This window comes from Diadema antillarum, unplaced genomic scaffold (assembly GCF_040938485.1).
Source record: "Diadema antillarum isolate AM-2024a unplaced genomic scaffold, OU_Dant_1.0 seq00000662_RagTag, whole genome shotgun sequence".
NCBI classification, from domain to species: domain Eukaryota; kingdom Metazoa; phylum Echinodermata; class Echinoidea; order Diadematoida; family Diadematidae; genus Diadema; species Diadema antillarum.
In genome coordinates this window covers 956,354-977,812 of record NW_027271574.1, presented here as the reverse complement: position 1 = coordinate 977,812, position 21,459 = coordinate 956,354, and the positions used below count along the sequence as shown (strand labels likewise).

At 44.3% G+C, this 21,459-nt stretch overlaps 1 protein-coding gene and 4 non-coding genes across 5 annotated transcripts; 4 read left to right on the top strand and 1 right to left on the bottom strand.

Annotated features, from left to right (window-relative positions):
- Nucleotides 1–1,139: 1,139 nt before the first annotated feature.
- LOC139736690 (uncharacterized) lies at nucleotides 1,140–2,105 on the bottom strand. Its single transcript, XM_071647438.1, has one exon. The coding sequence runs from the start codon at nucleotides 2,103–2,105 to the stop codon at nucleotides 1,140–1,142; it is 966 nt and encodes a 321-aa protein (XP_071503539.1).
- Nucleotides 2,106–17,752: 15,647 nt separating this feature from the next.
- On the top strand, nucleotides 17,753–17,871 carry LOC139736789 (5S ribosomal RNA). The gene has a single exon (XR_011711342.1). It is a non-coding gene; the product is annotated as a 5S ribosomal RNA (ribosomal RNA).
- An 819-nt stretch (nucleotides 17,872–18,690) lies between these two features.
- LOC139736786 (5S ribosomal RNA) lies at nucleotides 18,691–18,809 on the top strand. The gene has a single exon (XR_011711340.1). It is a non-coding gene; the product is annotated as a 5S ribosomal RNA (ribosomal RNA).
- An 818-nt stretch (nucleotides 18,810–19,627) lies between these two features.
- Nucleotides 19,628–19,746, top strand: LOC139736737 (5S ribosomal RNA). Its single transcript, XR_011711298.1, has one exon. It is a non-coding gene; the product is annotated as a 5S ribosomal RNA (ribosomal RNA).
- An 820-nt stretch (nucleotides 19,747–20,566) lies between these two features.
- Nucleotides 20,567–20,685, top strand: LOC139736785 (5S ribosomal RNA). Its single transcript, XR_011711339.1, has one exon. It is a non-coding gene; the product is annotated as a 5S ribosomal RNA (ribosomal RNA).
- Nucleotides 20,686–21,459: the final 774 nt, after the last annotated feature.

The following is a 21,459-nucleotide window of genomic DNA, read 5'->3' as shown; positions in this document are numbered from 1 at the left end:
GCCCAAGAAATCGAGCGAGTCTCTCCCGAATTCACATTTGCTTGGGTTTACTACCACGCCGTACTCTTGCAGTCTTGCGAAAAGCAAACGCAGATGGCGCTCGTGTTCTTCGTGATTCGCGCTTGCCACGAGGAGGTCGTCTATATATGCATAAACGAATGTGAGGCCACGAAGAACTTGGTCAATAAACCGCTGAAATGTCTGAGCTGCGTTGCGTAACCCAAATGGCATACGCAAAAACTCGAATAGGCCAAATGGTGTGCTAATCGCAGTTTTGCAAATGTCATCAGTCTCTACGGGGATCTGATGATACGCCCTTACCAAGTCTATTTTCGAGAAAACGCGCTTGCCGTGCAAGTTTGAGGCAAAGTCCTGAATGTGAGGGACGGGGTAACGGTCGGGGATAGTTGCCTTATTCAAGGCGCGATAGTCTCCGCACGGCCGCCAATCCCCTTCAGTGCGTTTGGGCACCATGTGTAAAGGTGATGACCACGGGCTGTTGGACGGCCGCACAATGCCGAGCTCGAGCATGTGTTCGAACTCGCGTTTGGCCACGGCTAGTCGGTCAGCTGTCAGTCGTCGTGGTTGTGCACTAACGGGTGGTCCCTTTGTCTCGATATGGTGTGTGATGTTATGTCGAACGTCGCTCTCTTTGTATACCGGTTTGGTTATGTCACTGAAGTCGGTAGTAAGCATGCATCGGTATGGGTCGTTGTCATCGTCGGCTGTCATATGTAAGCCGACGGGGTTGAGTCCGACGTTAACCGCAGTCTGTCCTGTGACATGCAAGTTTGTTACTGTGTCTATCAGTCGTCGTTGTTGGACATCGACCAAAAAGTGGAAGTGATGCAAGAAATCGGCACCGAGTATCGGTGTAGCCACATCGGCAATTATGAAAACCCATCTAAAATTACGGCGCAAACCCAAATCTAATGTTAATGAACGTTGGCCATATGTGGCTATTTGGGAGCTGTTTGCTGCTCGCAAGTGATAAGAGGATGGATACTTTCGCTCATGTTTGCCGGGTGGGAACACCGACACTGCGGCACCAGTGTCAATCAAAAATTGTTGTTGCGTATTGTTGTCAGTGACGTAGAAGAGGCGACTGTTGCTAAGGGAACCAGTCGGGGTCGTCGCGCCTACCCGCTGGTCGCTTCGTTTCCCTTGTACGAGCAAGGTGGAGTGCATCGATGTGCGTTTGCACCAAATCGGTAGTGGTAAAAGCATAGCTGCTGTGTATTAGCTCCTGGCTGATCACTTGACGCTGCCGCCGCAGCGTTCGCTCCTTGGCTTTGCTGGCCGTGCTGGCCGTTGTGTTGCGAGGGGGTCTTAGCGCCCCTGCCTGCCGTGCTACGGCTGCGACTACGTCCCCGCTGCTGCATCTTTTTGACGCTAAACGTCAGATCAATCAACGCACGCTTTACTTCGGCAAGCTCGCTCGTTAGCTGTGCCAACGTCGCTGGAGGCGTAACCCCTCTCGAATTTCCCCCACTACTGCTTACTGGTGCTATTATCGGAGGGCTAGCTGTCATTGTATTGACGCCCGGTACGTGGGCATCAACGATCCGATCCGCGAGCTCGGCCAACTCCTGCAAAGTTAGGGCGTCAGAAGTAGATGCTAAGATTAGTCTGACATTTTGGGGGAGTCTTTGCAGAAACAGCTGCTTCAGAATACCCTTTTCTAGCGTTTGATCGCCTACCAGCTGTTCCATTCTCCGCAGCAGCTGAGAAGGTTTACGATCGCCGAGTTCCTCCTCAGTTAGGAGTCGCTTAACGCGGCGCTGTTCAGATTCGGACATTCGTGCTATGAGAGTTTGTTTCAGTTTGGTATATTGGTTGGCAGACGGTGGGTTAACAATTAAGTCACGCACATCCTGCGCCACTTCGGGTGACAATGCGGCGATAACATAGGCGTATTTTGTCTCCTCTTTAGAAATGCCGCGCGTGCTAAACTGTGCCTCCGCTTGTGCGAACCAAATTTGAGGGTCGTTTGCCCAAAATGGGGGCAATTTGATAGAAACTGTGCCTATGAGTGAGCGTTCCTCGGGCTCTTTTGCAGGCGAGGCCGCTGGGGATAGAGTTTGCTCCGCACTTTCGGTGGCCATGGTTACAATCTCTTCACGCAAGAATAAAATCGCCTAACGAGGGCGCAAGGTCCTGACCGGAGTGTTATGTGGTATCGGTCACTGCCGCAGCAATTTGCTACTGAATACGAACTATTAGGCCCACAAACAATCGTGAATAATTTGCAAACTTAACAGACAGCAACATACATATTACGTAAGCATAACACAAAATTGCCAATCTATGTGGTATGAGCCTATATAGTAGCAAGAATATGCTCAGATAGTATGGTTCACACTAAGTGCGTGTGTGGTTGTCAACTACAACATGGGTATTATAAAGTCATATTATCAAATGGAGTGGAATCACACCTCTTTAAGATCACGTCGGGGTCACCACTTTGTTGGAAGGTAGGCCTCGGGGCGTGTTAATGTGGCAAGATATTATTTTTGTTGTGTAACAAACTACACACCAAACACACTCTCGTCATACAGCCATATTCCAACGCCTTGAGTTATGACTCCACTCGACAATTACTAATTGTAATAATGGGCGTTGACAACAGAATATTTAAGGTTTCAATACTATACACGCTTTATTGTCGTGTACCTCATTATATCACACGCAGGTGATAATTATAGGGTATTTCCCCCAGAATATGAATCAATCAGGGTATTGGTTATTTACGACTCTCCATGAGCAATCACACCAAATTATATTTGGTCAAAACGTTTAAAAGGAGGTCTTAAAATTGAGGGGACATACATATGATTATAATTATTAGGAGCGGTAATACAAATAAAAGGGTGCATAAGTTACGAACCACCGCGACAGTCCGAACAGAGTCCCAAGTCGCTTCCAGCGTAAAATAGCGGCCACGTCACTCTCCAAAGGGGACCTCAATCGCGATCGCGAACTGCAGTGCGCACTGCCACGATGAACTCCGGGTCGAGATGCTGACGTGTACACGTACTGTCTGGAACGGGACCGGTGTTCGCCGCCTCGTCGTCGCCCGGCACTCACATCAATAGCGTTGACATCGATTGTTAAGGATGCGATCCCACTTGGAGATTCACAATAAATTTACGCTAATTCGTGGTGAGCTGGACATAGATGAAGTTCATCCTTAGTCATTGACGACGGGGTTGTCGATGGGGAGGAGATGCGAGATGATGAGCTTTGATGCAAGCCTCATGCAGCGTCCGCAAGTATGACAGGAAGGCATCTCATCTTCGTAGTAATTGTTCCACAACTATTTAGAATTAATGTTGCTTGAAACATGCACCTCACCGATGTGGTGCATTGTATGAACTCCAAGAATTATAGTACAATGTAAAACTGACTCAATACGGGATGGACTTGACTCTGTAAAGCATAATATTACATCTCCCTTTTGTATCGGACGCAGGAGAGCGATGGTCTATGTCCATCTCCTTTGGAGGTTGAGGAGCCAGAGTGAGAGAAAAAGCTATGTCCACGGTTAATGTTAGGGAAAGGGGGCTACGTGGCAGGTATTATGGGATAAGCCTACGTGTACCTTTTTACATAACCGTGGTCAAAGGACTGGTCAGCAAAAATTAGCTCTTTTGATTCTTCTTTTGCCATCGGGGAGCGTCCAGAGAGAGTAACATGATTATATAATACCGATTGAAATAGCTCCCTCTCTCGGCCGGTGACTTATAGTCAGACTAACGGGGTACGTGCTGCTACAAATCTATTACTGTAGATGAATAAGCCTTAGTAGATTTATCTCAAACTTCCAAGAAGGCGAATTTGATAAAATGCATGATAAGCAGGCACCATGCATAAATAGGTGAATTAACTTGGGTTTTTATATATATGTAAACTCGCATTCACAATTAAATCAGAATGCCACATACAATGTAAAAGCTTATTATAGCTATTATCTTTTTTTTTTCTTAAACAGATAAAGGTTAGGCTCGTATAGACATATCAGTAGTTTTGTACAATCTTGTATAGCCCTTCATGAAATATTATAGAAATATGAAAGAAGGAGTTATATGACACATTGGATAAGTATGTCGGCCAGAGGCCAAGAAAACTATACATGTAAGGTAGACTGATATAAAAAAAACACAACAAAAACCTACAAACTTGTTCAGCTATTAATGCAAATGGGGAGTGAATTTTCAATGTACAAAAACAGAGAATGATTTAGGCCTTTTGTAGTATTTCTTTCATAAAGAGATTTATTGAGAGAAAGGTGAAAATAGAGGGAAAAATCATGTTGGTCTTGACATGATTCAGTAATTATGAAGAGTAGACAGACGGACAGAAAGAAAAAAGATCTAGTGAGAGCTTGAAAAGAGAGAAAAGAAGAAAACGAATGAACAGAAAGGGAATGGCTGGGATAGTTCCTTGGTTCCTCATGCAAGGAGGTGGTCTCTCATTGCAGACAGAATGGAGCATTTCTTGCTCTAGAAAGTACATTCCGAGGTGTTACATAACAGTTCAAACCACCATCTGGCTTTCTACTCAGGTTGACCTTTATCTCAGTGGGGGTTAGCGAGACAGGCCCCCATAGGACATGTCAATCACGGTTACCATGACAATCCTCTCAGAATGAAGCTCTGCCTAATAAACATGAAAAGGTGTTTCTGGACTCAAAGGCTGTTGGGAGAAGCTACAACACAGGGCCTATGGGACAGTGCCGAAGTGGTGCATATAGTAGTCTTGGCGCAGACTCCTCTACAACCAACAAGGGTTTGTGCCTGCAAACTACATGGAGGTACGGGTGGACTGGGGTGGTCGGTCGAAATGTAATTCCGTTACGTATGACTGACAATTCGTTTGTGATGGAGGATTGTAACTGAGCTAGTTTATCATTATTTAGTTATTTTACGGCCAGAATGTAGACTGGATAGTCATGTCTCACCATTGATTAGTATGTCTTTATATTCAGCATACCATGTGCGGAATAATTAACAACTAGAATAGTCTAATAGTAATATTGATTTTTGTGCTAATCAAGGGCAGGTTTAATATGAATAGTTCATGACAGTGAGACGGACTGGACACTAGACAAAGTGGTATATTCATTATTAGCATGACCAGATGGAAATGATCAGTTTGGGTAAATTGTTGAGAGTAAAACCCTATCAGTTGGGAGTACACCAATTGGGAGTAGACGAGTTGCTGGGAGTAGACCAATTGGGAGGAGACGAGTTGGGAGTAGACGAGTTGGGAGTAGACCAATTGGGAGTAGACCAGTTGGGAGTAGACCAATTGGGAGTAGACCAGTTGGGAGTAGACCAATTGGGAGTAGACGAGTAGAGAGTAGACCAATTGGGAGTAGACCAGTTGGGAGTAGACCAGTTGGGAGTAGACCAATTGGGAGTAGACGAGTTGGGAGTAGACCAGATGGGTATAGACCATATTGGGTATGGACAAACTAAGGGTTGGACGATATGATAACTAGACAAAGTGAATGTAGACTAAATGACTTGTAGACGAGGTGGGAGTAGACTAACTAGTAGTAGACAAAATAGATATTAGACGACATGGCAAATAGACATTGTGAGTGTAGACGATTTGGCTATTAGATCAATTGTTTTGTAGACGAAATGCTCCTTAGACGAGTTGGGTATTAGACAATACGGGTAGTGGGCAAAGTGACTATTAGACAATATGGGTACTGGACAAAACGAGTTGTAGACCAAATGGGTATTAGACTAATCGGTAATAGACGATATGCCAGTAGACCAATTGGAAAATAGACAAAGTGGCTGTAGACGAGGTGACTATAAACCGATGAGAGATGGAGAGGTGAATGCCGATGGCGTTGTATTGATATACAGTGATCTAACTTAAATTTGTAGAGGAAGTCAGTATATATAGTTGTCAGTGATTATTCTGGTCATGATTCAGTATCATTGACTAATAACGATTCAAGGGTTCAGTAAGAGAAAAAAAAAAGATTAACGATAATTGATACTCGACATCATTCATTATTCCGATATTTCAGGCTTCAACAAATTTGAAATGATATTGTTTGTGTGATCCCAATCGGAGTCGTGAGATTATTAGTATATCATTAGTATATAGGTTGCAGACTGACACATAATATATACGTAAGGCAGGTTGCAAGTGCCTTGTGGTTGCCATAACAATACTTATACTTCAAGCAATACAAATACTTCTTGCAATTGCATGGCATAATGGTACGCATATTGATATCTAACAATATTGATTAATAATAATAGATTATGAATTTGATAAGTGAGAGGAATAGCTGTCCACAAGTGCATTTACTGTTCTATGTGAGTTTCATATTCATCTTAATTGTGAATTATTTGGGACAGCTAGTTGATATGCATGCTTTCAGAGAAATGCAAAAAGAGGTTTGATAGGCGATAGAACAGGAGTGCATACACACTGGCCATAAGCATGCGCACAAATTATGAAACGTCTAAAATTTAAGGGGTAGCGCACGGATGATCAGGAAATTGTACTGATCATAACTAATTGGGTCAACTCACACCTAGTAGCTCTTCATTCATATAGTGATTTATAGGTTTTTATGTTTATTTTAAGAAATATTATATCAGTCACATAATGACTGTCTTGCAGTAATATTTCAGCTTTTACTGAGAGCAAAGTGAATTCTTTGCATTCGCGATACTATGATAATGATAATAATTTTGATTTACGCTAGACCAGAAGATTATTCGAGCGATGATGCCGCTCGATCAACGATAGCACAATCGTTGTTTGGATTAAGTGGGTATTTCATTGACTTTTCAGTGAAACTATGTCGACCTGGTTACGAGTCTCGCTGGTCAGGGTGTGGTATCGGAGACGTTTCCTGCACTGTAAAAACAGCTATGTTAGATTTAACACCACGGGTGTTAAATCTAACACCGATCAAACTTCAATAAAGGACCACACCCACAGGTGTTAAAAATGCACTGTGATGGTGTTGAAAAGTGTTCACCTGACACTTCGTGGTGTTAATTTGACACTGTACCTGGTGTTATTTTGACACTTTATTGGTGTTAATTAAAAAATGACACCACATGGTGTTGATTTGATATTTGCTGGTGTTAATATCAATGGTTTAACACCCGTCCAGCTTCAATAAGGGACCACACCAGCTGGTGTTACTTTGGTGTAAATTTAATTTCACATTTTTTCAAAAATCTAGTATTTTAATGTAAAATTCTTGATCGTCTTGTTCAAATTAAAAATCAACAAGAAGTGCAGTTACTAAGAAACTCTTCAAAAAACAGTTTAAATTTTGGAAATGACACCCGTAGGTGTTAATTTAACACAATAAATGAGCACCGAAAATTTAACACCAGCTCGGTGTTCACTATTTAACACCGGACTTTTTGCAGTGTGGAGACTATAGCCTGATCTCCGTGAGCTGCGAGAAGATCGAAGATGTTCCATTTTTAATGCTTTTCCAGACTCCATAAATGGTATCAAAAAACGTCTCTGTGACGTCTCCGCGACGTCTCCAAGATACGGAGACTAGTTTGCCCGCGAGGTCTCCGAGACGTCTCCGCGAGCTTGAGGAGACGTAGACCCGGGGCGTAGACCTATTGGTGACTAATAGTTGTCACCTTGTTACTTTGGAGACGGCTCAGACGTATCCTTGAGTAGCCTTCTTGGTTTGAGCGCAAGTCATTTCTTTGTCTTTTATTGACTGTCCCAACCCCCACAAAACTTGTCCAGTCCTTGCAGAGATTATGCCACCTAGTTGTAAGCTGCGCCGAGAGAATCTTATGGACAAGTTCACGCAGGGTAAGTCTCTCACTGAAGACATTCATCCGCTACGCAAGCATGGCGACAGAAGCCCAATGTCTAGATCGTCAACCCCATGCGATCACCTCACCCTTTCTCTCGTCATGCTGCAGCTGCCCTGAGCAAAGCCGCAAGAGTGGAAAGAGTTGGGAAAGGACGACACACCCACATTAATTCACAGACTCAGGGGCGGATCCAGGGAGGACCGCAACCGGTGCACGTCCCCCCCCCCCCTTTATTTTTTGTTGAAACAAAAGAAATAAAAAGAAAAAAAATGGGAGGAAGGGTGCCTGCGCCCACTTTAATTTTGTAAACGCGCCCCCTCTTTACGGAATTCCTGGATCCGCCCCTGCAGACTGCTCCCCCTTGGACCAAAGCTCCAGCTGGCTCCAAGTTATCTCGGAAGGTTTGGGTTATGTTGTTTTTGTTTTAAACAGAAAGAGGATAGAAGAGAGAAAAATGGGCTCCTATTAAGAACTAATTTTCTCCTGACAATACCGACATAAAAATCAGACAGTATATAGAATATAAAGTCTCCACGAGGGAGCTCATGATAAATGTCTCCACAAGGGAGCTCATAATAAACGTCTCCACGAGGGAACTTATATTGGAAGTCTCCACGAGGGAGCTCATAAAAAATATCTCCACGAAGGAGCTTGTGGAAAATTTGATTATTATTGTCATATTCAATTATAAAATGATGTCATGTCTTCAAGAAAGAGCTCGTAATAAATGAATACTAATTTACAAGGATGCAGTACTACACTGTTGAATTACCTCACTTCCAGCGTCTATTGGTTAACGATCAATCGTCTGTGGACGGAGATGGGAAGATTCAATGCCAACATGTAGGCCTACGGTTGGGGACCACGGGAATCACCAGCATGCGTCGTGGTGCACACGAGCAGACGACAGACCACGTCATCTTTACCTGCCCAACACTTCAACTCTCACCCCACCCCCGATGGCATAATTGACCTATCTGATCTGATGGGCGCCCTGGTCAACCGGACCATCCAACTTCAGGGTGTAGCGTAAGATTACCATGCAGATCTACCATACGTATATTCATACGAAAGAAGAAGAAGAGTTGTACTTGTCGCAGCGACTGGTCAGTCGCGACCACAGAACTACACAGGGTGGCCCAGAAAGAACGGAACACCTAAGAGTTTTATTTTCACCAATATTGTTGCAAATATGTCATTATTTTGCACACTATTGGAAAGGCCATTTTTTTCCAATACAATGACACCAAGTTTGTTAATTCTGGTTAATGTGTTATGATTTTAGGACCATTTTTGTCAATCCTTGCAATTTTCAAAATATGATCATTTTGTACTCTAAAAGATACCGAAACCAGCGACAATGCGGCTTGTCATAGAAGCAGTAGCCTATACAATGTGTGGAATGTGGGGCGGACGGTGTGATTGTCATTGTCCGCCCCACACTCTAAGAAAAAAAGGTTCTTTCGAGCACCATTAAATGGTTCTCAGCACTGTCACAATAGCGACACCCTTTTAGGTGCTCGTGAGAACCTTTTCTAAATGGTGCTTGTCGGCACCTTTTGCAAAAGGTGCCCATTAGAACCTTTTTCCCGATGAAATGGTGCTCGTGAGTACCATTTAAAAGGTGCCCATGGGCACCTTTTTGACTAAAGATGGGCACCTTTTTGACTCTTTTCAAAAGGTGCTCATGAGAACCATTTCATTGGAAAAGGTTCTAATGGGCACCATTGTTAAAAGGTGCTGACAGGCACCATTTAAAAAAGGTTCTCACAGGCTCCAAAAAAGGTGTCGCTATTGTGACAGTGCTGAGAACCATTTAATGGTGCTCAAAAGAACCTTTTTTTTTTTTCTTAGAATGTAGTATGTGAATTGATGTCTGTGTATTTTTGGTGTGTTTCACATGCAGTGCTGGTAAGGTGCTTCACTGGCACCATTCTTAAAGGTACATTACCTATCTGCATTGAAAATGTGCATCACAAACTCATTTGAAATGAAATGAATTCATCTGAATTTCATCTCATCAGTCAAACATACGTTCAAAACATGTATACATATGTATTAGCAATACATCAGCATATCATACATTATCATTGACACTGGAAAAAAAAAGAGCAAGGATAACACACCCATGCACACACAGTTTCACAAGCATGAATACATGTACATGACATTCACCAATATTTTTTTCATGAAACATTACTCAATAACTGAAAACCATAGAAATTTGCTCTTTCACAAATTCGCAGAAATGTATTTATTCACCTTCACTTTAACAATCTAAAGGTGAGGTTTGTATTTGTCATGTTATAATCTGTCAAATATTCTTAACAAAATATTTTCATTTGTTCACTAATCTTTTTCCACAATATTTGTCATTTGTGTACTGAGCAGTTCTTGAAACACCATCACACATCTCTGTACAGATCATGAAATAGCAAGAGGTGCATCAGGCTTTTGAAATACATAACAAAATTTCTAATTCTCTGTGAAATAATTCCTGCATGGATGAGATACAGTAATTGTGTAAGTCATAAGATAGGCAGAAGGCAAGTACATTACCTGCTTAAGTAGTATGAGGAACTTTTTCCACATATTTGCTAGTTTGTTCGGTGTTGTTGTTTTTTTTTTCCTTTTAACGCATATTTGTCCTAAAAGCAACTACAAAGGGCAGGAAAACAATTCCATTAAACAGGACCTTTGGTATTGTCACAGAAAACATACATTATATTGCTGGTACTGTATGATACTTCCGATAGGAGAAGCTTTACACTTCTTCAGTATGACTTCACTTCACTTCACATTCATAACGTCGAGTACTTGAATTAACTTATCTTTGTATACGAGTGACCTTTTTTGTTGTTGTTGTTGTTCTGCAATTTGAAAGCACCATAGACACATCTATACAACTGCAAATACAAGAAGAGTATCAATTCAGGTTAACGAAATCATGACTTCTGACAATTTACAGCATGTCCTACGAAAACACACACAAAAAAGAAAAGAAAAGAAAAGAAAAGAACACATTGTTTTATAATGAGAAGGATAATAAGAATCCCAAGGGGAAAAGAGCTAGGATACCACACCCACACAGTTTCACAAGCATAAATGAACAAAATTCTTCAACCATGATCTAAAATATATAACATTGGGAATCGATAAAAATTTGAAGAGTTTGATAGCAAAAACCGATAAGTCCATTTTTTAAGATTTTGAAGTACGGTCTCTGTCATAAAGTACAAAATAATACCTTTATATTGGTTACTACATATAGAGGTACATTTTTGAAGTTATGGTCAAAAAAAGCAAAAATTTTCTTATTGTTCTCTTTATTTTTCTTGACCTTTAATCGCAAATATCTCCATTTGGCAAATATGGACTTATCGGTTTTTGCGAACAAACTCTTCATTTACACTTTTTTAAAAGCAGAGCAACAAATTCATTAGAGTAAACTATATGCAGGCCTAAAGCTGAGGTTTGAATTTGCTGTCCTATAACCTGCCTATGACAATAATATGTTGTTAGCATTTGTCATTTTGTTCACCAAATTTGCCAACAGTCTTTTAAACACCACACATGTACATTTTGTATTTCTGCAAAAGCAATATAAACTGGTGACAAGAGGTGCATCAGTGCTTTGAAATAAATTACATAATCTTCAATTCTCTACACAATACGTAATTCCTGCGTGGGTATAAATGCAATAAGTTTTACCAGTCTAGGTGCAAACTTTAAAAGTGTGCAGAAATCGACCACACAATGACTGGAGAATCATAAAGAGCATTTTCCTTTTGTGCTTTTAAAGTTTAGAACTACAGTCTGTATGAATGACTCCACTTCTCAGATTGGCATCTGGTCTGATCTCATTACGTCTACCCCCCCCCCCCCCAATACAGTTGATTCAAAGCTGTAAAATGCAAATTATAGTGAAACATTATAACTGGTACATTGTAAGTTGCAAATACTGTATTGGGATCATAACAAAACATCTGACCCTCCATCACACAAACCAACAAAAAGTCGCCTGACATGAATATTTGGTTGACGGCAGATTCTGAAAGAGCAGCTATAAAATACACTATAAGTCAATGCAAACAAACTTACCTACCCTATCTACATATTTCTCAAAGGTTTTCTCTGGCAGCATCAGTGTGTTTTCTTTGACTCAGCTCATTCTTGGCTAGCGTAGGTTTCTGGTCGATGCTGTCAACGGGCTATCGGGCTAAAACTGTCATTCTGATCGATGTATTCTTTTGGTCACCCAGCTCATTCTTGACTAGCCCATCGGTTCTGTTTGATGCTGTCAACGGGCTATCACAGGCTGTCATTCTGGTCGATGTATCGTCTCAGCCACACAGCTCATTCTCGACTAGCCCAGGGTTCTGGCTGATGCTGCAAATGGGCTATCCCGGGCTCTTATTCTGATCGATTAATTCTTGTGGCCACCCAGCTCATTCTTGGCTAGTGGTAAGCCTATGGTTCTGGCCGATGTTGTCAACGGTCTGTCACGGGCTGTCTCTCTGATCAATGTAGAGTCTACCTTTTTCCCTATTCAACCGCACCAGCGACCCAAACACGTACGTACTGCTTCATCGTCCCGGCCAGAGTTACTTGTTCCCTGGTTTCTGTGCATGTTGGTGTGTCCACTTCCCTGATATATGAATTGAAAGATACAATAGACCTCACCGCGTTAATAAAACAATGTCATTGCTATAATTCGATAAACAGAACACGGCATTACATGGCGTGACTCCTCACTAAGAACAAGCCTGAAAACATACTGAAGAGATTTTGACCGAACAGTTAGGCCTACTGGGCTGTAGACAGACCTCTATTGGCTCTAACGTTAACACTGACAGTTATACATTGTAACTTTAATATAAGCTTCTAACATTAATAGTCATTAGAACAAATTTCCTTATTGCATGTAGACGGTAAAGACCTTGCCCCGGGGCGCTCCTTGTACACAGTTATCTTTGCGTTCGGCGTTTGGGCTATGTTTCGCAGTTAGTAGACTCTATTTTTAATAGGCATAGAAATGTCTAAACGTTACATGCATACCTAGCTAAGTAACTTAGCCCGGCCCAGTCGCTGTAAAAACGTGACAGCCATGCTCCGGCCCCGCACGGCGTCTGTTCGGGCTAGCCCATGAGCCATTGCTATGCCAAATTTCTAATTGTAAAGTGTCAGCTCAGCCTAACATGTTATTGATAGATCTGGATCTACTGTACCTGGTAAACATTACACAAGATAGCAGCTTCGATCAAATTAGATCTAACATTAGGATCTAGCTAACCGTTAACTGTTAAAGGTTAATCACTGACTGAAAACAAAAACTGAGTGATGAATCTAACACGTAACATTCTACCTTGATTTTGTACCAACGTCGAACGAATGTCATCTAAAAATGAGATAAAACCACATTAAAACTAAAAATCTTACCTCTTCTCCTAAATTGTGATGACTGCCATGGCGAAAATGAAATTGACAGTGACACGTTTCCAGTCCACTTTGTCAAAAGTAATGAACGTTACCGGGTGCCGTTCGTTATATGGGTGTGATGTGTTTGTGTAAGTGTCTACACTATAGCCGTCTGCCGCTCGCTGCATGTATGGTATTGCATTGGCACTCTGCCGTTATGTGGTGGTAGGTTTGCATAGGCGCAGGCTAGGCAGGCAGCACAGGGCTACATAGCCGCGGCGCGTGCCGCCGCGACGCGCCGCCGCGGTTACATACTACGTAGTAGTCCTATATACAGTGCAGTACTAGTATGTGTACGTTTACGCGTACGCATATCTGATCGAGCGCTAAAATTGGATGGTGGCAGCTGTCAGTTGGCACGCAGCCAAGAGAAGTCATTAGTCTACGATAAAAACAATATGTACTTTTTATTATCACAGCAGTAGAAACACATACAATATTTTTGTACCAATACCACAGTTTTGGTGATTCTTACATCTGACATTCGAATATACAGCAAGGGGAAAAATGAAAGTGGACCTAAAGATATTGTTTGACCTGCAGGAGTACCACAAATAACACTCGGGGACTGGGTCGCATACTAGCAAATGGTGACGAACGGAACCATTTCGATTGGGAACCATTTATAGGTGCTCATCGGAACCATTTTGCGAGAACCATCTGATGAGAACCATTTTGGAGCCGACGAGAACCATTTGAGAACCTTTTTTTTCTTAGAGTGCACAGTATATGGAAAAACTGCACAGGCCAGGGTAGCTGGCTGGCCGGGCGGCGCGCGCTTTTTCACGTGAACCGGAATGGCGTTTAGATGACGTCACTCTAAACGCGTTTAGAAACGCTGTTGCGTTTAAATGCTTCCCCGTCAAACGTGATTAGTCAGAAACCTCGATCGTAAACGCACCTTTTTGTGCGTTTTGGATCGGCGTTTTGAATCAACGTTTCTATCGAAGTTTCTAATCACGTTTCAAAACGCTGATTCTGGCCCGAAAAAGGGAAGCATAAACACGGCCTTACTTATTGCAGAAAAACAATATAAAGGGGCGGGGGGGGGGGGGGGGGTCGTGTGCTCCTTTTGTGTTGGCAGCACCCCCCCCCCACCCCCCATCTATGACAGAAATCATCAAGGACCCCAAAAATCTGGCTATAAACCTATCCGGGGTGCCCTGATAAGGTGGGGTTCATGAATGTCATGCTGTACATGCAAAACCATATCATTTTCATGAAACTTGATAGAATTGTAGAAGAAAAGGGGGTTTGTGTGCTCGCGTTTGTGCTAGCAGCGCCTCCTTGCTACAGAAATTATTATAAGACCACAAAATCTGGCCAGGAACCAATGCACAGCGCGCAGTCAAAAAAGTCAGGCCCACACCTCCATTAGCAGGTGTGTCTTGTGCATCATAGCCATCAGCATCCCATCCATGGTTACAGCCTCTCACAGTCACTACACTACAGCTTCGTTTTCATTGGTCAATGACCTCAAGCTCCCTCTGGTAGCAGAGCCGGGGCGTGCGTGAGGACAAGCTTAAATAAGCTAAAGTCTATAAGTACGTCGCCTAAGACCATAGCACGCTGAATATACCGGTTCTCGTCCCAACACCGAAGTCATGCCTTGCAGCCTAGGGCCCGGTCGCGAATATTTTTTTCGTACATGGAAACGCTACAGGACATGAATCATGAAATGACTGAGCTTCAACCAGCCTTGAATTGTAGAGGGTAAGCTTTCGTCCTCTCCTGAGGACTTTCTCAAGCCTTATGCAGTGGAGTGTTGTCTTGCTGCCGTTGCCTGTCTTTATTAATCACTGGACCATAGATTGGTGAAAGGGTATAGCCCGAGTCTCTGTTGAGAGCTGGATTGACCCTTCTGATCCAAAGTGCTTCCTTTATTTTTCTTTTCAACCAGTTGCTTTCAAAGTCAATGATACGTGCCTCATCCCATTCAATGTTGTGTCCTGTGTTGTAAGAGTGCTCAGCTATCGCCGAGTGTGATGGATTGTTTAGTCTCAGTGCCCTTTTGTGTTCCTTGAGTCTCTCGTTCAAGGTTCTGCTGGTTTCCCCGATGTAACAATCATGGCAATCAGCACAAGTGATCTTATATACAATGCCTGACCTTATTTGCCTTGGGACTTTGTCTTTAGCATGGACTAGTCTAATTCTCAGGGTATTAGAGCTCTTGAATGCAATGTCAACGTCCTTGTTGTGGAATGCTCTTTTCAGACGGGAGGATAATAAAGGCAGGCAACGGCAGCAAGACAACACTCCACTGCATAGGCCTAAGGCTTGAGAAAGTCCTCAGGAGAGGACGAAAGCTTGCCCTCTACAATTCAAGGTTGGTTGAAGCTCAGTCATTTAATTATTCATCATCCCCAGCCGATGAAAGTTTTTAGTATCAGGACATGAATTATTTATAAGTTTAGTTGAAATTTTGAAGTTCGCAAGCGCATGGACTTCGCCAACTTGTGCACAATGAACGGACTCGACTCGCACAGCCCTACTCTCTGTGTACACATGCAGCGAGTTACCTATTACTAGTAGTAGTAGTAGTACCTGTGTATGTGTGTGTATGTGCAGGGAGGTGGTGTGTGTGTGTGTGTGTGTGTGTGTGTGTTGTGAATGTACATACGTTCGAACGTAAACATGTCACTGCACTCACATGGTTTGTCCGATCAATGAACAACATGCAGGAAAATAATTGTCGCTTGCGATAGCTCTACAACACACATTGCACACACATATCACCTTGTACGTCTGATACAATCACGCCGACGATTATCACCTACACGACTGTACAGCGTACTTCTAATTAACTAATCAGTTTGAAAACACAGAACTAGACTCTACTGTAGTTCGGTCTACTATTATTACATGTTTACATGTGGATTTGTAATGATCTTATCGTTGTAAATCGAAAGTGCACTCGAGATGCTCGTCGCTATCGTTGTAATTCGAAAGTGCACTCGAGATGCTCGAGTCGCCATGTTCACTGGCAGCACTGAGAAGTCGAATGTGAATACAGTGTACACGTCCGCTTCATAAATCATAGCCTAGCAGTAGTGTTATACGGAGAAGGCCTACTGTGGTAGCGGTATAAGTTACGAATACTATAGTACCCGATCCACACACACAAAAAAAAAGGTTGTGCAAAAAGATTTTGAAAGAGCTCTTATTTGGCTATTTATGCATGTACGAATATTGGTAATGTGGCATCAATTCCACAAGCCTATGGCTGTAGAAGTTGTGACGTGTAAAGTTCTACATTTCACGTGAACTACGCATGTACCTGCTCTCCAATCCACGCTGGCTGCCACGCCCTGGCTCCCAATCACAATTAGGCTAGCTGAGCTGGCTCCCCGCATATTTCCAGATGGGTTACGTAGGGCGCTCATTAACTGCGAATCGAATATATGTTACAAAAACTGAATAGCGAACACGTACGTGCAGTATGCGAGTCCGTTCATCCTGTACAAATGAATTGGCAAGTCCACGCGCTTGGGCACTTCAAAATTTCAGCTAAACTTAAGAATAATTCATGTCCTGTAGCGTTTCCATGTACGAAAAAAATATTCGCGGCCCGGTCAGTACTTGGATGGGAGACCGCTTGGGAATACCGGGTGTTGTAGGCTTTTTGCTGTCTAAAATGCCTGCTCTCCTCTTTTTATGAAACACTTCATTTTTCTTCTCGGCAATTTTTCATGGTTTTTCCTAGTCGGCAATAAAATAAAGACACCAGTCTAGTCCTGTCCTAATTATTTTGAATGAAGTCCAAAGGGGCCCAATCGCCTCGTGCGCCTCGTCCTGTAGATACAGCATCGCAGACGTTTTGGCATCATGGTAGACAAGGTGGTGCCTGAATCAGGATCCACTTCAAGACAGCCCACCGGAGACTGTCAGAGCACGATTATGACGTCACGCATAGTTAGAACTGCTGTTACGTAGTATAACTCTCCCCAGAAAAAATTGCACGGCGCTGACCCGTGCCTGGGACAGCAATCAAAAGGAATGTGCGGCAGGGGAAGCTGGTGGCACTCCTGGCCATCTCTCGGCCTTCTCTGGCAGTGAATTCATAGCAAACAAAGCAAGAATTCATATGGCAGGAATGCCTCCCAAAACAGTCATCATCATTTTCCTTCTCCAGAAGGCAAGACTGATGAGGGGCCGCGTCGTGACATTCGGGCAGCATCCATGGCCCCTCGGAATGCACAGCGCGCAGTCAAGAAAGTCAGGCCCACACCTCCATCAGCAGGTGTGTCTTGTGCATCATAGGCACTGTTGCACCATCAGCATCCCATCTATGGTTACAGTCCTTCGCAGTCACTACAGCTTCGCTTTCATTGGTCAATGCCTTCAAGCTCCCTCTGGTAGCAGAGACGGGGCGTGCTGTAAAACCGTTCGTCCGTGAGGTTGAGGACAAGCATAAATGAGCTAAAGTCTGAAGGTATGTCGCCTATGACCACACCACGCTGAATATACCGGTTCTCGTCCGAACACCGTAGTCAAGCAGCGTAGGGCCTGGTCAGTACTGGGATGGGAGACCGCTTGGGAATACCTGGTGTCGTAGGCTTTTTGCTGTCTAAAATGGCTGCTCTCCTCTTTTTCTGAAACACTTCATTTTTCTTCTCGGCAATTTTTCTTGGTTTTTCCTAGTCGGCAATAAATTAAAGACACCAGTCTAGTCCTGTCCTAATTATTTTGAATGAAGTCCAAAGGGGGCCAATCGCCTCCTGCGCCTCGTCCTGTAGATACAGCATCGCAGACGTTTTGGCATCATGGCAGACAAGGTTGTGCCTGAATCAGGACCCACTTAAAGACAGCCCACCGGAGACTGTCAGAGCACGATTATGACGTCACGCATAGTTAGAACTGCTGTTACGTAGTATAACTGTCACCAGGAAAAATTGCACGGCGCTGGCCCGTGCCTGGGACAACCATAAAAAGGAATGTACGGCAGGGGAAGCTGGTGGCACTCCTGGCCATCTCTCGACCTTCTCTGGCAGTGAATTCATAGCAAACAAAGCAAGAATTCAGACGGCAGGAATGCCTCATAAAACAGTCATCATCATTTTCCTTCTCCAGAAGGCAAGACTGATGAGGGGCCGCGTCGTGACATTCGGGCAGCATCCATGGCCCCTCGGAACGCACAGCGCGCAGTCAAGAAAGTCAGGCCCACACCTCCATCAGCAGGTGTGTCTTGTGCATCATAGGCACTGTTGCACCATCAGCATCCCATCTATGGTTACAGTCCTTCGCAGTCACTACAGCTTCGCTTTCATTGGTCAATGCCTTCAAGCTCCCTCTGGTAGCAGAGACGGGGCGTGCTGTAAAACCGTTCGTCCGTGAGGTTGAGGACAAGCATAAATCAGCTAAAGTCTGAAGGTATGTCGCCTATGACCACACCACGCTGAATATACCGGTTCTCGTCCGAACACCGTAGTCAAGCAGCGTAGGGCCTGGTTAGTACTGGGATGGGAGACCGCTTGGGAATACCTGGTGTTGTAGGCTTTTTGCTGTCTAAAATGGCTGCTCTCCTCTTTTTCTGAAACACTTCATTTTTCTTTCGGCAATTTTTCATGGTTTCTCCTAGTCGGCAATAAAATAAAGACACCAGTCTAGTCCTGTCCTAATTATTTTGAATGAAGTCCAAAGGGGGCCAATCGCCTCCTGCGCCTCGTCCTGTAGATACAGCATCGCAGACGTTTTGGCATCATGGCAGACAAGGTTGTGCCTGAATCAGGACCCACTTAAAGACAGCCCACCGGAGACTGTCAGAGCACGATTATGACGTCACGCATAGTTAGAACTGCTGTTACGTAGTATAACTGTCACCAGGAAAAATTGCACGGCGCTGGCCCGTGCCTGGGACAACCATAAAAAGGAATGTACGGCAGGGGAAGCTGGTGGCACTCCTGGCCATCTCTCGACCTTCTCTGGCAGTGAATTCATAGCAAACAAAGCAAGAATTCATATGGCAGGAATGCCTCCCAAAACAGTCATCATCATTTTCCTTCTCCAGAAGGCAAGACTGATGAGGGGCCGCGTCGTGACATTCGGGCAGCATCCATGGCCCCTCGGAACGCACAGCGCGCAGTCAAGAAAGTCAGGCCCACACCTCCATCAGCAGGTGTGTCTTGTGCATCATAGGCACTGTTCCACCATCAGCATCCCATCTATGGTTACAGTCCTTCGCAGTCACTACAGCTTCGCTTTCATTGGTCAATGCCTTCAAGCTCCCTCTGGTGGCAGAGACGGGGCGTGCTGTAAAACCGTTCGTCCGTGAGGTTGAGGACAAGCATAAATGAGCTAAAGTCTGAAGGTTTGTCGCCTACGACCATACCACGCTGAATATACCGGTTCTCGTCCGAACACCGTAGTCAAGCAGCGTAGGGCCTGGTCAGTGCTTGGATGGCAGACCGCTTGGGAATACCGGGTGTTGTAGGCTTTTTGCTGTCTGAAATGGCTGCTCTCCTCTTTTTATGAAACACTTTATTTTTCTTCTCGGCAATTTTTCTTGGTTTTTCCTCGTCGGCAATAAAATAAAGACACCAGTCTAGTCCTGTCCTAATTATTTTGAATGAAGTCCAAAGGGGCCCAATCGCCTCCTGCGCCTCGTGCTGTAGATACAGCATCGCAGACGTTTTGGTATCATGGCACACAAGGTGGTGCCTGAATCAGGATCCACTTCAAGACATCCCACCGGAGACTGTCAGAGCACGATTATGACGTCACGCATAGTTAGAACTGCTGTTACGTAGTATAACTGTCACCAGGAAAAATTGCACGGCGCTGGCCCGTGCCTGGGACAACCATAAAAAAGGAATGTACGGCAGGGGAAGCTGGTGGCACTCCTGGCCATCTCTCGACCTTCTCTGGCAGTGAATTCATAGCAAACAAAGCAAGAATTCAGACGGCAGGAATGCCTCATAAAACAGTCATCATCATTTTCCTTCTCCAGAAGGCAAGACTGATGAGGGGCCGCGTCGTGACATTCGGGCAGCATCCATGGCCCCTCGGAACGCACAGCGCGCAGTCAAGAAAGTCAGGCCCACACCTCCATCAGCAGGTGTGTCTTGTGCATCATAGGCACTGTTGCACCATCAGCATCCCATCTATGGTTACAGTCCTTCGCAGTCACTACAGCTTCGCTTTCATTGGTCAATGCCTTCAAGCTCCCTCTGGTAGCAGAGACGGGGCGTGCTGTAAAACCGTTCGTCCGTGAGGTTGAGGACAAGCATAAATGAGCTAAAGTCTGAAGGTATGTCGCCTATGACCACACCACGCTGAATATACCGGTTCTCGTCCGAACACCGTAGTCAAGCAGCGTAGGGCCTGGTTAGTACTGGGATGGGAGACCGCTTGGGAATACCTGGTGTTGTAGGCTTTTTGCTGTCTAAAATGGCTGCTCTCCTCTTTTTCTGAAACACTTCATTTTTCTTTCGGCAATTTTTCATGGTTTCTCCTAGTCGGCAATAAAATAAAGACACCAGTCTAGTCCTGTCCTAATTATTTTGAATGAAGTCCAAAGGGGGCCAATCGCCTCCTGCGCCTCGTCCTGTAGATACAGCATCGCAGACGTTTTGGCATCATGGCAGACAAGGTTGTGCCTGAATCAGGACCCACTTAAAGACAGCCCACCGGAGACTGTCAGAGCACGATTATGACGTCACGCATAGTTAGAACTGCTGTTACGTAGTATAACTGTCACCAGGAAAAATTGCACGGCGCTGGCCCGTGCCTGGGACAACCATAAAAAGGAATGTACGGCAGGGGAAGCTGGTGGCACTCCTGGCCATCTCTCGACCTTCTCTGGCAGTGAATTCATAGCAAACAAAGCAAGAATTCATATGGCAGGAATGCCTCCCAAAACAGTCATCATCATTTTCCTTCTCCAGAAGGCAAGACTGATGAGGGGCCGCGTCGTGACATTCGGGCAGCATCCATGGCCCCTCGGAACGCACAGCGCGCAGTCAAGAAAGTCAGGCCCACACCTCCATCAGCAGGTGTGTCTTGTGCATCATAGGCACTGTTGCACCATCAGCATCCCATCTATGGTTACAGTCCTTCGCAGTCACTACAGCTTCGCTTTCATTGGTCAATGCCTTCAAGCTCCCTCTGGTGGCAGAGACGGGGCGTGCTGTAAAACCGTTCGTCCGTG